The following is a 15,556-nucleotide window of genomic DNA, read 5'->3' as shown; positions in this document are numbered from 1 at the left end:
CTCCATAGTCAAGTGTGTTCTGCTGAGCGTTTAAAGTGGGAAGGACACTTTCTAGTACTTCTTGTGCTTGATGGTTGCACATTTTCCCCTGGTTGTGAAACGTTGTGCATCTGTTTTAAAGCTGCTGGTGGTGATGTGTCTCCTGCTGCTGGCCAGAGCGCAGCCTTTAGCTTGATGTGGTATGTTCCATCAGGAGCAGCAGTAATTGTTATTACTATAGGCAAAAGAGAGTCTGCAATATGTTGAATACATTGTCTTTGGAAGGAGGTGCACTCATTTCAGAGGGGAAAAACTGGATTTGCAGAGCATTGTATTATATGAAATAAAAAATAGAAGGCTTTCTGGTGGATTTCTGGCAGCCCAGCAGGCATGTGCTTTCTGGTGGATTTTGTTTCTATTGATTTTGAGACATCTCCCTGTATTTGTCCAGCTAGCTATGAAATATTTCTTTATGCTAAATTGAGAGCTTTGTTGTTTCCCATATTTTAATAAAATCATGAATAAGCCAAGCTCTTACATGAGATGACTATTACTTATTAAGCACTGACCCGTACCTTAATCTTCACAGATTTGGCAACACATGACTGAGCCCAGTGTTCATTTACCAGCAAACAAGCCAGAAGGAAAAAGAATAGCCCTAACTATGTTGGCTGCTTTTGAAATTAATAGATTGTATGCTGGTTTTTTCATAAAATGTCTAAAACACTTTGCTTTAAGTTGTCTTGGTATTGAAAGAGTGCTGGGTCCAGCTGTTTGGGCGTTAATTAAATGTCTTCTTGCTGTGGTCCTCACAGGGAGCGTGGTTCTGGAGGAGAAAGCAATAAGTGAAACAGTTGTGCAAGAAACTCTGCTTCTCCCTCTGAAGTTCAATGGGTCACTTTGTATAAAGTATTTTGAATAGGGAATATACAGGAACTACAACAATAATGTTTGGGTTTTGCTCTTTTTGGCTCTGTGAGGGTTGAAAACCACAATGAGCTTTATACAAATATCAGCAAAATATAAGATAGCATTGAAATAAACCCATATATTTACTTAATAATTGGTGTGATCAGTTCTTTTCTTCTGTGCCTATGGAGTTTCATGAAGTTTTCAAGAAACATGAAGTGTGTTGACAAATTGTTGGTATGTGCCTTGCTCCTGTTTCTCTTTGGAGGGATTATTTTTCTTCTTTCAAATTATATCACTAGAAAATCACTAGCTGTGCAAAGTGTGATACTGCTTTTCATAATTTTTTAACTGGTTGGGTTTGGGTTTCTTTCCTATAGTGGAGAAGAATTAGAATATCACCTGAAGGACCTTAGGCCAGCAACAGATTATCATGTCAGGTGAGTTAGCATCATTTGAATGTCACTTAAATATAAACTCTTCAATTATATGGGAATAAATGTGAAAGATTTTAAAGTAAATATACAGTATACTTCAAGAATTTAATGGTCACCTCTGTAGGTGTTTTGCAGTGGTTTCTAAATATTTTATTACAGATTTTATCTTGGGCTATGAGAGTGCTTTTTGAACAGTGTCTTCTGTTGTGTTGTTGTCATTGTGTTGTAAGAGGCCAAAAGAAGTTTATGTATCTGTATTTCTATATGGATAACAGGCCTGGAAGTGCTTATGTATGAAAGTAGGATATCTGAGGTCATTTAAAAATTTGACTCAAGCAACTGGTGTTTCTTCAGCTCTTGTAACATGAACACTGAAAGCATTCCATGCTTTTTTCATAAGTAGGCCACGCTTTGGGAAGTAAATCTGCTGAATACAGATCCATCTGACCATAGTCACTTCAGCATTTATTCCAAAAAAAAAATGGATTCTCAACACTTAGCTGTGCTGATATTTTCATAACATATTTCTCTTTGATTCTGAAAGTGTTTTACACATTTATTAACTATTAACACATTCTAGTTTTGCTCTCTGGTGGTTTTAACACTGTGTTACCTGCTCATGTTGTATTTTTAAAAGACTTTATTTATGAATTTATTTGAATTTGCATCCTGTTCACTTACTCTCTGTATTCTTTAAAAAAAAAACATCCTTTCACTCCTGTCTGTTTTTCCAGACAGGGGTTAGGTTTGGCACACTGTTTCACATCAAGGTTGCACCTGTTTGTAAAACTTTAAAGAGCAAATACCTTGCTTCTGAGCTCTAAAAAACAAAAAATCCAACACCAAAATGTGTCCATCTAGCTCTGATACTATAGATCCTTTTTAAGGATTGATTCTAGTGGAGCCCTAAAATGAACTTTTCAAGTAGAAGCTCAAGACCAGAAGGAACTTTTCATAAATGAGGAAAAGATTCAGCTCCCAAGTGGGGCAGAGTCTTGGCCTTAGCAGCAAAGGGATTGTAACAAGGAGAATGTTGTTAAACACTGCTGAGCTTCCTTCTGAGCATTGAACATCTTTTTTGAAGCCAATTTCAAACAGCAGACAGGTCAGCATGCACAGCTGAGCTGAGGTCTCAGTCATTTTTAGGGGTGTTGTGGGTAATTGCCCCAGGTCTTGGCTGACTTCTTCCTCCCTACCTCCAGTTCCCTCCACCTTCTTGCAGGTTTGCCAAAATACAGGTTGTTTGTGAAAAGTTAACAATAACTTCTGTTTGAAAAGGTGTGATTAAATACAAAAGTCAGACTTGCAAAGCAGCAGCATTGTTTGTAGTGGAGTGAGCTGACACTGAAACACCGGCTGTTTGTTTTCCACCATAGTTTTGGGTTTGTTTTTTTTCCTTCACTGAACCTGCATTATGTATTAATGGCTGTGAAGAAATAAATCTGTTGGGTAAAGAAATTTATGGGGCCAGCAGTTACTGGGCAGATCGCCTTGGGTCTCCTTGACCTTGGCAGCATCTCTCAGAGCTTTGTCTCTACTGGACAAGGTGCTTGTGCTCATTTCTGCCCTGCTGGGCCCTGGGACAACCTGGAACAACCTGGTTTGCTCTGAAGCACCACCTGCTTCCCTCCAGGTGTATTGTTTCTGTGCTCAGTGTTTCAGTGGCTTGCAGAAGATGCCCCTTGAGCTCGTTTTCACACAGTTTTATTTCCCTTGTGGTGTGTGTTGGACGCCGGGCCACGCTCGTTTCCAGCACACACATGTGCCACTTGCCAGATGCAGACTCAATTAATTAATTGCATTTCTTGTTGCTCCTGCCTGCTAACAGGTGATGTGTAAAGCAGCACCAGAGCAGTTCTTGTCTGCCTCCCCCTGAAGGTTTGATTCTACGTAGGTGGCCATTGTACATAAATTACTCTTATCTACTGAAAACAAATTTAGAAATTGCCCTTTCTTTAGCTCTGCATTCAGGCACACAATAGCTACAGCCAACTCAGAGGTCATTGTCTGGTCATGGCCTGAACTTTTTTTTGAGTAGAAGACATCCAATTTGCACTTTTCTTTTACTGCATGGAAAATGTGAAGGGAAAAAATAACGTCATTACTTTTTCAGAGAAAAGCACCTCGTGAGGGAAGTGCTCAACTATATCCTATTTGCTTTCCCATATTACTTGGTATTGTGTGTTCTATGCTGACATATAGAGGATTTGCCTGAGATCAAATCTGCTTTGAAGATTTTTAGTTAATCACAGCAATGTTGCTGACCTGTGTCAGTTCTAGTCCATGGAGGGCCACTAAATGTTGATGCCTGAGTTCTGTGGGAGAAGATTGTAGCCATGGAAGGAGAGCAGCAGACACCTGCACTCAATGTGGAACAAGTGTAAACCAGGCATTAAAGCTGATACCTTTTTTTTGTTGTATTTCAAGGAGGATTTTACCACAGTGTGTGGAAGCCTGGCAATAGGCAAGGAAATAATGGTGGAAAGAAATGATAATGAAGATAACTCAGGGGTCTGTGGGAATATTTGCACAAAACACTGTTCCTCTTCTTCTGTAATTCCTTTTTTTATTTTGCATTCTTGTATAAGTGAAGGATAGCCATTGGTCTGTGATAAGTCTGTCATTAGTGGATGGTAGCCCAGGTGCTTTGGTGGTCAAATACTGTGGCTGAGGTGGTGCCACTGTAACTGTCAGCACATTTATAACCCATTTGAATACTGTTTCTAGGGTATATGCAATGTACAACTCAGTAAAGGGATCCTGCTCAGAGCCAGTAAGCTTCACCACTCACAGCTCAGCACCAGAGTGTCCCTTCCCACCCAAATCCTCGCACAGGACCAAAAGCTCCTTAACCTTACAGTGGAAGGTAGGTAACACTTGGTTTGGGTAAAAATACTGACAGTGAGCATAAATGTTGGAAATAATTGAAAGCTGAGACAGTCATTTTTCAGTAATGGACTTGAACTTGCTGTACTCTGACAAATCCCTTCCTGTGCACCAACTTGACTTTTAAAATGTATGTGTTTCATTATGTCCAGCTTCTTCCCAGCATTCGTTAAGGGGTTGCCAAGCCATGTGCAGAACTTTGGTTTCACTTGAAACTGTAGTCATTTGCCTGGGGGAGGTGAAGCTGTTTTCTCTTATTCCCCAAAACACCTTTTGTTTATTTTGTTCATAGGCACCCATTGATAATGGTTCAAAAATCACCAGCTACCTTCTGGAATGGGATGAGGTAAGTAGTAACTAGTTGAAATAAATACACAAATAAATGGCACTCAGACTTTACAAGGATTTGCTGAGTAAAGAAAAGTCATTAGACACAGGAGAAAGTAGAAAAAGGAAAATGAAATCCTGATGGCATTAGGTATAGAGTTGGAAAGGTGAAAAAGGCAGCTGGGGGAAAACTTTCCATTCAGTGTATTTTATATAGAGACAACGTTCTGTTTCTGTACCCTTGAAATCTTTTATCACTCATTTGGTGTACTTCATTTCTTAATTAGCATTCCTTACTATTTAATTACCTGTGATGTATCTTACAGTTCTGTTCATGATAGAACATGATAGCTTCTATTGTCATGTAGACCTGTCTACAGAGAATGTACTCAGGATTGAAATACGTGTCCTTTGTGTAGTGGTAATTAGCACCCTTCCAGACACAAAAGGAAATATTTTTTTCTCCTAAATATCTTCCATGGTTAGTGAGCACTGGGCTGTTGGGAGAGTGCCCTGACAAATGATGTGCAGGATTTGTTGGAGGTGTGTTCATGTGTGTCCTCCCTCTGTCCCCTGATTTCTTCCCCCTTTCCTTTGTGCAAGCCGTATTTCTGCAGAAAGCATGAGTCAGTATTATCTCTGAAAGAAAAGAATAAATACTGGGTGACAGAAAGGGCTTGGACAACATGTAAATAAAAGTCATGAGTCGGGAAATGAAGGGTGTGAAAGGGTGTTCGGTTGTAAAGTCTGAGAAACTTCTCTTGAGGACTTTTGTAGTCTAAAAATATTCTAAAGGGAGTATTCTGTTATGAATAGTTTTCCACCATGGCATTAGTAACACATTCCCTGCTTGTTCTGCTACATGTTGGGTGTTTGGAACCACTCACTGTGCAAATATTTATTGTTTGCACTGTCACAGGTAGTGGGGTCTGCATGATGAGAAACCCTCAGAACCTGAAGTTGAACAATAACTTCAGAATGATTTGCTGTTCCTCTGCACATAATAGAAAGCCAAAGGTTGTCACTGAAGAAGGGAAAAAGGGGAGTGTGAAAGGAGATAAAGAGAGATTTCTCCAAAAGGATGGGCCATGATGATCCTGTTAGACCCATGGCACCTTGATTGTGCACTTGTGATTTCTTCCAAAGCTTCCAGTAACTTGGAGCTGAAGGAACAGAGCAGCACAAAGCAGTGGAAATGTGGATGATTCCAGCCTGCAAAGGAAAGGGAGGTAACAGAAGGTCCTGTCAGAAGAAGGACCATCAGCAGATAATTAATAGAGTGCAAATACTGTAATGTTAATTTTGACTACATAGAGCTTAATCATAATTTTGGATATATATATATATGTAGGACAATTCTAAAATCCTCCCGACTTTCAAATCTTTGGTAAGAGTTTTGTCTTTAGAAAGAATGGTTATGACACCCATTTTTCACAGAACAAAAGTAGTTTGTTTTAGTGTAGTTCAGCTACCAATGGGAAAAAATGAAGGCATCCAGATTCCCTTTGTCTACCTGTTTTAATTACCTTGTTTTCTCAGTAACAGCCCAGAAATATGAGATTATAATGGGTAGCTAGCCAGCACAGATGAAAGAATAATGGCCCTGCACAAATTAATTTGGTACATCTCCAATGGTTTGACAGGACTCCTGGCTGAAATGTAGCTGTGGTTCTGAGACAGTTAATGCCACAGGTGTAGCTTCTCTAAAAAATTTTTTTGTCTGATAAGAGACAGAAATGCAGCTTTAAGCCACTGAAATTAAATCCCGCTATTAAAGCTAGTGAAAGGAGAAGTCTGAAGATGCAGGCTGGCTCTGCCTGGGTTTGCAGGAGCCTCATCACATGCAGTGGTGAGCTGGCAGGCTGCTGCACTCACTTTTCCATGTGCCGTGGCAGATCGTGCCTCTGGGAAGTGCATTTAGCTCCTGGAATTATGGCACCCAGGTACAAAAGAGAATTCACTTGCAGCTCCCCGTAGCCTCGCGCTTGGTTGTGTAAACTCCACGTAAGCAAAAGCACTGCCTTCCCCACAAGGCCACACTGTGTCCTGGTGAAATCAAGGAATACATACATCAAGGCACGGGAGAAGGCTTGCCAGGCAACACTGAACACGCTGCCAGATCTCAGCTAGAGCAGCATTCATTAGCTGTGAGGCACAGGATAAAATATAAACACGGGGAAATCAGCGATCAGAAGGAAATTAAATTGTGGCTGCAAAGCAGAGAGGGCTTTGCAAGAGCAGAGAGCAAGAAATCTGTCAGATGATAAAGGTGGAAAAACACCCTAAAGTGGCAGCCTGCCTAGGAAGTTGAGCCCCTTCCTAGGAAAGAATGGTGTGGAAAGCCCTCGCCACACTCATGGCACACAGGTCCTGGAAGGCTCTTGTGCAAAGGCTGCAGCTCAGGCTCTGGAAACAAAGCTGGCATCAGGCATGGGAGGTGTGGAGAGTGGTGGAAGTGTCCAGGCCAACACTTCCAGCTGTGTCCCAGTCATCAGTGTGTTCCCCCAGCTCAAGCAGAGTTACCCTCCAAGAGAGGGGCTCCTGCAGCCCCTTTGTGCTCCTGGCTGGGGGATCACTGATGTCTGTCTGTCTGTGGGACAGCTCAGATCTCAGAGTGTGTCAGATGCTCAGCAGAATCTCACCTGGTTCTCCTGTTTTTATGGGACAGAGGTGCAGTCTATAGCATCCAGAGTGCCACCAGGAGTGTAGATGGCATCACTTGTGTGTGTAGAAACAAATTGTGGCTGTAAAGCAACAGCAGCTCTGTGCTTACAGCCCCAGGATTAGGAGAGGTGGGAAATTCTAGAAGGTTATACTGCTTAATATGTTACTGTGCCAGCCCTACCCAGCTGCTGCTTCAGTTAATTCTGAGGTTTGGGATTTTTCCTGACCTGCAGACTCTTAAAGATTATTAGTACATAAAGCTATTCCAGTTATCCTATGTTTTTCTATCCCAGTTTGGATTAAACTGTTTGTAATGTAACTGGTGCTACATGTTTAGTTAGAAAACACAAATGCTTTCGCTCTACTGATCCAAGTCTTTGAATTAGAGTTGTAATACCTTGCTAATAAACTGTTATCTCTTAAAATAGATATAACTATGAAGGACACTTAATTCTTTAATAGGAGAGTAAAAGATCAGCAAATTGTCACTCAGATACACTGGGTGTACCCTAGGAAAATTTCCACTGACTCTATTTGGATTGGAACCACAGGTTCCTATGTGGGCTTGCACCACAGGTGCATTAGTTGTCTGGCAAAAAAATCAGTTAAAATTAGTAATTAAGGAGAACTTCACCTTCTGGCTCTTTTGCTATGAACTTTGAACTTACAAACTTCAACTAATCAATTGATGATGCGGTGCCAGGATTGATTTTTTCAGGGTAAGCAAAAAGCTAATCGGGGAAAAAACAGCATTAAAAATATACCAACAGAAAACATGACTGAAAAGGAGGTGATGCTTTCCCTGATGCCAGCATTCATGAAAATCAGTAAACTGTAACTGCATTGAAAAATGCTGCTGGCACTGCTGTAAGAACCAGGCCTTTGTTACTAATTAGATGTGAAATGCTCGTTGTGCGATTAAGTGGTGGTAAATAAATGTTTCTCTTGTGTATATGGATAGCGAGAGGATCCTATTCATTCTGGATGGGAAAGGGCAGGAATGTTCCTAAGCCAGAGACAAGGACATCCCTCTCACGAAGTGTGTGTCTCTGCTCTGTGTAGAACTCAAAGCAGCTTTAATTCTTATCCAGTAAGCAGCTCATTTTAATTTACTTGAGAGAGAGACTGATACAATACCACACTATTTAATGATTTGATGATGGGTAGTTAATTATTAAGTTTACATTGAGATAAACAGGGATAATTTTGTTCAGCCACAAAGTTTTCAATTCCTCGAGGTAGCAGAGATTTGCTTGTTTATACCAGCTGATAATCTGAGGCAGGCATCTCAGTGGTGATCACCAGAGCTGGGTACAGGGAGCTCTGTGTTTGTTCATTTACCTGCCCCTCTGAGTTTGTTCTGTGGCTGTGCCACTCTTGTGAGACATGCAAGAGGAGAGCTTTGGATAAAATTGGGGTTTGTGTATAATTTAGGGATGTTTTGTAAGTCCTTTTCTGCCTTCTAAGTGTTTGTGTATAGAGAGAATTCAGTTCCTTGCGTAACTGGCACAGTAAATGCTTTGCAGAGATCTGAGGGTGTGTTACACTAATTGTTGACAGTTTGCTCCACAGCTCTGTGTCAGATTGAATTTCAGTCTGTTCCTTTTTATTGCCAACACGACCCAAACACAGCAGCTGATGCTGGTGTGGCCACAGCAGATGTCAGTCCTGCATCCTGCTCACAGATGTGGCACCGAGCTTTGCTTCAGTCCTGTGCAGGGAGGTCTCGTGCAGGACTTTGCTCTATTCCTGCACTGCTGTACCTGCAGTGGCCCCTTCCTCCTTTTGTGTTTATTTACTGGATCTGCTGCAGGGAACTCAGTCAACAAAACCAATTTCCAACATCAGATCCCTTCTTCAATAAATACACTCTCCAAAGACAATCAAACACCCTGTGTTAAGTGAGTGTGCAGCTTGAAATATTGCTGAAATAGCAGGCAGAGGTCTTAATTGTGTTTAAACACTGTGTTGGAGCATTGTGCAATTTAGAATGGCTGTGTGGAGCTGAATTGTCCTTGTTTCCTCAGACAGTGATGGTCCATCACAGGGTGGCCTGTCCTGGAGAAGAAGGGGGAACCCAGGCTGGAGAAGGCAGGAGAAGACATCCCCAGGCTGGGGAAGTCCAACAGCGCTCTCCCTCTGAAATCTGGGGATTACAAATACTTGCAGAAATGATACAGTGTATTTTAAGCAATTTACGAAACATTATTTGAAGGATTAAAAACTTGGATGCCGAGTGTACAAAGAATAGGAGAAGGATTCTGGGAAAGCTGTAAGACTCTTGGGTGGCAGCCAGTACCAGCCTGCCAGTTGTTCCTGTCTATAATTATGCCAGCATTAGTGCTTTCATAAATCTTGGGAGAGCAGGAGCGGAGAGGCTATTTCCAGGCTATTAATGCCAGGATAATTAGAAATATCGGCCAGCCTCTCCAATTAGTGCCAATAGAATCCAAAATACCAGCCAGTCTGAGTAATCTGAATACCAGTTGGTCTCTGAGTGAGTCTGGGGAATGTACAATAGCAGTTCTAGAAGAGGAATATATACACTATCAGGGTTTGTACTGTTATAAAGTTAAGGATACCTTAAATGTTTGGCAATCTTGGCAAAGTTTTAACCAACTAGGCTGATAAATGAGAGTTTGCTTGGCCCATTGCTCTCAGTTCAGGAATTGTGCTATAGGTGAGATTTTCCATGATTTCCCTGTTTTGCCAGCATTGTTTTATTAACCACATGCTTGGTCACTTTGTCCTCTTGGAAAAGTAGCATAGGAAAATTATTTTTTAAAAAGGCATTCTTAAACGGAAATCAAAAAAAAAATTAAATGTTTTCAATTATTTATAAGCTGTGAAGTCATTAAAGAGTTGAGGAAAAATTAGTTTAAGGCAACTCAACCTGTAAAAAAAAGTTTTCATGGGGGGAAAAAAATCTATTTTTAGTAGTGCTGCACTGATAAGTGGATATTTTACTAAAACATAAGAATTCTAACTAGGTTTTGTATAGTCTGCGTTTTAAATATATTACTGCTGAGCTGAGAAGTATGCTCACCTGTTACTTTTGTCCTAAAGAAATTCTATTATAGAACTCTAGCTAGGAATTCTGTGGTAGCACTCTCTGGCTAGGGATTTTAGATCTGTAAAGGTTTTCTCATTTGCAAAACATTTCTGCTGTGGGTTTTGTGATTCTTTCCCAATTCCACTCAATTTATTTGAGCTGTGCAGAAATGCTACAGCTGGAGCAGGTGGGTGAAGTTGAAGGAGACTGTGTGTAAAGGAGTTCTAGAACAAGTGGAGGCTCCCACTGTGTAAATAAAAGTTCTGGCTGTTTGCCAGCGTGCTAAATGTCCCCTCAGTGCCTCCACATTGTTGTGCTGTGCTGGAGATGTATGTGGCTGCTTCTAGCCTGATAAACACCTTCTGGAGATTCACTACAAACATTTCAGGGAGTTTTTCCTTCTGTGTCACAGACCAAGGGAGAAGTAGAAATTGGCAGGGGCTGGAGAATGGGCCAGTGAAAAATGCATGTCCCACTCAGGTGTTTTTAGATCTTTAGTGGTGATGTTCTGAGCATGGAGGAGGAGCAGGGTGTGGGAGGGCAGAGTGAGCCCAAGGAGGAACAGCAGGTGAGGCTGTTGGCCCTGTAAACAGTAAAATGAAAATTAAAAATTGTACAGACACGTGGCAAAACTAGTAAATGGCTCAGCAGAGCTTTTCAGTCAGAAGAAGTTGCAGAGATGGGCATAACCCCGTCTTCTGCACATGCTGGAGCCCGTGGATGTGCTTTGTCAGGCTTCCATTCTGGTGTGCTTTTGGGTACTTGATAATGTAATTGTGCAATCATTTTGTATTTGAGTACTGAAATTAAAACTCCTTTCAAGTCCTTCAGTTATGGTAGATATTATTTATGAGGAGCTGAGCAGTCCATGTCCTTTCTCCTGAAAGATTTCTATCTGATGTTTTCCATGTGTGGCATAGAATGACTCCACCAGATATTCCCTGTTACTTTAGTGTCTCTGTCCTGCAGCAGCTCAGCTTTATTTCTACCCCAGGGTGTACCAAGCTCGAGTAGATTGATAAGGGTTTGCTTTTGTTTTGTTTTAAATGTGGTGGGGTGGGGGAGAGAACTTCTGAGCTTCCTTTTGCTCAGCAGTGCTGAGGCACAAGCCAGTACCTGAGGAAGTATTTGGGAGCAGCAGAAGCATCTCAATACCCCCTGGGCTGCTGCCTGGTGTTGTCTTTGCCAGGATGGATCATTGCTCCAGGTCAGGGTGATGGGAAGCTCCCATAAACCATCCTCTGGCGAGCAACTTCCTGAGCAAAGCTGCAAACCCTGTTCACTCATCCATGCCGTGTGCTCCGGGCAGTGGGGTGGCTGCAGAACCTGGCACGTTGAATGTTCCTCTGGGATCAGTAAATTTTGCCCCAGAGAGCACAGGAGAGGTCACACCCAGCTTGTCCCACTGGCTCTGGCCGTGCTGGACCGTGGGGAGAGAGAGCCCTCTTGTGGGATAGGGAATTCCTGAAACAATCCCAGCCAGGGATGCACGTGTGGAGGAGGACAGTGCTTGCAGAGGAATGCTGGCTGCACCTTGCCTGTGCTCGGGGAGATTTGGAGATTCAGTTCATTCATCATTTTCCCACTTTTTTGTTGTGAGTGGGATAAATTGCGCTTCGAGCTGGGGCTGTAGATACATCTCACAACTCCAAGAAGGTGAGAAGAGGAGGGGTCTGACAGCAGGCAGACTGTGCTGATCTGTGTGATTTTCAGAGCACAGCAGCGCTGTCAGTGCTCGCACAGCTTCCTTTATGAAAACGTCTAATTCTGGTATCATTTAGCAGCTCCTTTTAAAATGAGCCTGGCGTGGTTTTGTTTCATGGCGATCTGATTACAGATTTCTCTCTTTCTAGGGAAAGAGGAACAGTGGTTTCAGAGAATGTTACTTTGGGAGCCAGAAACATTGCAAGCTGACCAAGCTGTGCCCGGCTTTGGGTTACACCTTCCGGCTGGCGGCCCAGAATGACATCGGTACTAGGTGAGTGCCTCAGGGTGCACACTTTATTGAGAAAAAGTGGTGCTTGAGAAGTTTACCTATCAATGCTAGCATAAAGAGGAATTCCTGGGGGATTTTTGTTTCTTTTCTCTTCATGATTTTGGGTTAGATATCTGACATTTGCTGTGTTATTAATGCTTCAAGGAAAGTCACGCTTTCCTTGGTGATATCCTTCACCTCCCAGGGAATTGCTGTGTACCTTCAGCATGATGAGATCAGCCTAGGCAGATAGGCTTCTTTTGAGGTGTTAAATGGTGTTTTGTGGTCTGTTCCTAATACAGAAAGAATACATCTGTTATGTAAAATTCCCACTAGGGACCTCTGTGAACCAAGAAAAACAAGCAAGGGGAAGCTGAGTTACAGATTTTGAAAGGAATCTTGATATATTTATTTTTCTGGTTTAAAGCAAAGCCCTTCTGTCTCTTTTCAGCAGTACAGTCCCTTCCTTCTTCAGGACTGGCAGGGCTGGCTGATGGGGTGGGAAAGAAGGGAGAGACAGGCAGGGCTGAGAGAGGACAGGCACTTCCAAGGCACTGAAAGATAGGGCTTAGCTTCTGCTTTTCCTTGCACACAAACTGATGCACTCACATGAAGATAGGTGAGAAATCAGACTTAGTTCAATCCTCTGGGAGCTGCTAGGGAGCACTGGGATGAAATATTCTGCAGCTGAGGGTCAGAGTGTGCCCAGAGAGACATTGTGCTGCAGGGGCAGTGCGTGCTCCCATGCTCAGGCAAGCAGAGCAGGCCAGGAAAGGTTTAGCTGTGAAGAAGCCAAACATCCAGTGCCCTTGTGTACTCCTTTATTGTCCTTCTTAGCTAAACAGGATCTAATCATTATTACAAGGACACAAAAGAAACACCAGTGGTATATAACAATGTGTTTTGTGGAGGGAGACTCCTGCATTGTTCTCTCTTCTAAAACACAAGCCTCACAGTAATTTATAGCTTTAGAAAGCTTCTTTATTCATGTTTCTGTGTTTTCCCTGACATGGACTGAGATCACTCATGTGTGCACAGAGTCCCTTTTCCCAGCTTCTTGCAAGATTAATTCTTTCCCCATTGAAATAATACTCAGTGTGGAGAGAAAGGCAGGCTGAGCTGGAGCTGCTGAGTGTAACTGGAAGGGAATTGGGTTTGTGCAGAGCTCTCAGTTCTGGCATCTCATTTCTTTGTCAGAGTCCAGATTTTTAAAATATGTTCATCCCCCACTCCCCCTCTTTTTTTTTTCTTTTTTTTTTGTTGGGGTTTTTTTTGCTTGTTTGTTAGTCTGTTTTGGGGGGTTTTTGTTGGGTTTTTTTTGGTGTTCTTTCTCCCTTTTTTCTCTCCCTTCAGGCTATTAAGGAAGGAGTGAGCTAAAAACTATTTATGGTCATCTGCTCTGTGCTAATCTGTGAGATAAGCACCAGCAACACGTGCCTTACTTTTATAGACAGCACTCAAAATAAAAGCATGATAATGTCCTCTTACACTCTTGTCACTCTTGTCTTACTCTTACATCTCATGTCATGAGATGGCTTTGGTTTGTTGTAATGCTTGTGGACTTAGCATGTATGCTGATTTTTTTCTTGTTTGGGTTATAGTTTTAGGTGGTTTATTTAAATATAAGTGTATTTCACCATATAGTTTATTTTTGAGAAAGAAGATTTGGAGTAAGGAGATTTAGCTTTTTTTGTGTGTTAAGTTCAGGATGTGACTTTTTTAAAACCACGACAAAGGCACAAAATATGTGTTGTACTTTGGAAACAGATTTAAAAGGAATTGCAAGAATGTCACCTTCCATTGAGAGCTTGATCAGAGTTTATAGAACTTGTATTCTGTATGTCAGGTTCACCATCCAAAAGTTGAACACTTGAGGCTTTATTCCCTATATTTTAGCTCCCCTTTGTTAAGTGAGGTTTTCCTCCACAGTTAATATCATGTTAATAATTTTAGGCATTCATATATTTCCAGTGTTATTGTGGTGAGATCTGTAAAAATGACTGAGAGACACATTTATCCTGCGTTTTTTTCTATTCTTAGTTCTGGCATTTCCTAACTGGGTGTTCATCTTTTCCACCTGAGAAATTTGAACTTTGTCCAAATCTTTTGAAAATGTGAAATATTTCTCTAAGTAGATTGAGGTTTAGGTTTCTTTAGCTTTGTGTTTTTGTGGGGTTTTTTTGTTTGGGGGTTTTGTTTGTTTATGTTTTGTTTTGGGTTTTTTTTTGTTTGCTTTGTTTCTTTGTTTGGAAGGGGGGGATGGAAGGTTTGTTTGTTGGTTTTTAATACTCCTCTCTCTCTGCTCTGTCTCTGAGCAGTGGGTACAGCCAGGAGGTGGTTTGCTACACTGCAGGCAATATTCCTCAGACCCCTTGTGCACCACGGCTCATTCGAGCTGGCGTGACGTGGATCTCATTGCAGTGGAATAAAGTAGAAGGATGCACGCCAGAGGAAGTGATTTCCTACACCCTGGAAATTCAGGAAGAAGATAATGTAAGTACTGTGTTGCTTAAGCTGAGTTTTGATTTATTAATTGGAGATGACTGAGAAGCAGCATGGGCTGCTGCTTTGGAGGGCCTTCCAGGAGTACTGGGTACTTGGCAGGGTGGAGCTGTGTGATTTGCTCCGCTGCACAGCAGAATTGGGAATCCTTAGCTAAAAATCTCTGCTGTCATCTGTGATTACTTACAAAGCCACACAGGAATCTGTGAGATACAGGGCAGCTTGTCCTTAGCTAGGTCAATCTGCCATGTCCTCCTGGCTGCTCCTTGGTGGGCTTGTCTTCTGTCATCTCTCACTTCCAGTTGTGTAGCAGGTTAAACTGCCACGATTGGTTCTGTGCTTATTTTGCAGCAAAATTACATTATCCAGGGCAGCTGCAACTTGTTTCTTCTAAAGAAAAAGTATTATGGCCTTGAGTTTAAAACTAGTAGTATAGTAGTATAATAATAATAGTAGTAGTAGTATTATAGTAGTATAACAATAATCTTATTATATTTTATAATAAAATATATAAGGTTTTTTCTTGGTTTTTTTTCTTTTTTTAAAAGGCACTCACCTCTAAAGCCCCTTTGCTCTAACGTGTTGTAGGTACAGACTAACAACTTCCTCAGCTTCCTCAGTTATGAGAATTTGTTTGGTTTTGTATTTTTTTAGGATAGTGTGTTTCACCCAAAGTACACTGGAGAGGAGCAAGCCTGTACTGTGAAGAATCTCAGAAGAAGCACACAGTATAAATTCAGGGTAAAGTCTTTTTCCTCTTGTCATTGTGTAGTGCTTTCTGTTTTGGGTTTTTTCCAAGATGTGCCACCCAGAGCGTGGTGTCCC

General features: G+C 41.7%; 1 protein-coding gene across 3 annotated transcripts in view; it reads left to right on the top strand.

The window, feature by feature from the left end:
* The window catches only part of FNDC3B (fibronectin type III domain containing 3B), a 183,516-nt gene that overhangs the window by 126,447 nt on the left and 41,513 nt on the right, over positions 1 to 15,556 (top strand). For all 3 annotated transcript variants that reach the window (XM_058844077.1, XM_058844079.1, XM_058844080.1), the window contains 6 exons: positions 1,269 to 1,328; positions 4,053 to 4,191; positions 4,504 to 4,557; positions 12,108 to 12,232; positions 14,548 to 14,722; positions 15,386 to 15,472. In XM_058844077.1, the coding sequence (XP_058700060.1) occupies positions 1,269 to 1,328; positions 4,053 to 4,191; positions 4,504 to 4,557; positions 12,108 to 12,232; positions 14,548 to 14,722; positions 15,386 to 15,472 (640 nt within the window). The remainder of the gene's footprint in view (positions 1 to 1,268; positions 1,329 to 4,052; positions 4,192 to 4,503; positions 4,558 to 12,107; positions 12,233 to 14,547; positions 14,723 to 15,385; positions 15,473 to 15,556) is intronic.

This window comes from Poecile atricapillus, chromosome 8 (assembly GCF_030490865.1).
Source record: "Poecile atricapillus isolate bPoeAtr1 chromosome 8, bPoeAtr1.hap1, whole genome shotgun sequence".
Taxonomy (NCBI): domain Eukaryota; kingdom Metazoa; phylum Chordata; class Aves; order Passeriformes; family Paridae; genus Poecile; species Poecile atricapillus.
Note: the sequence above shows the minus strand (reverse complement) of the source record. Positions and strands in the feature narration are given on the sequence as shown.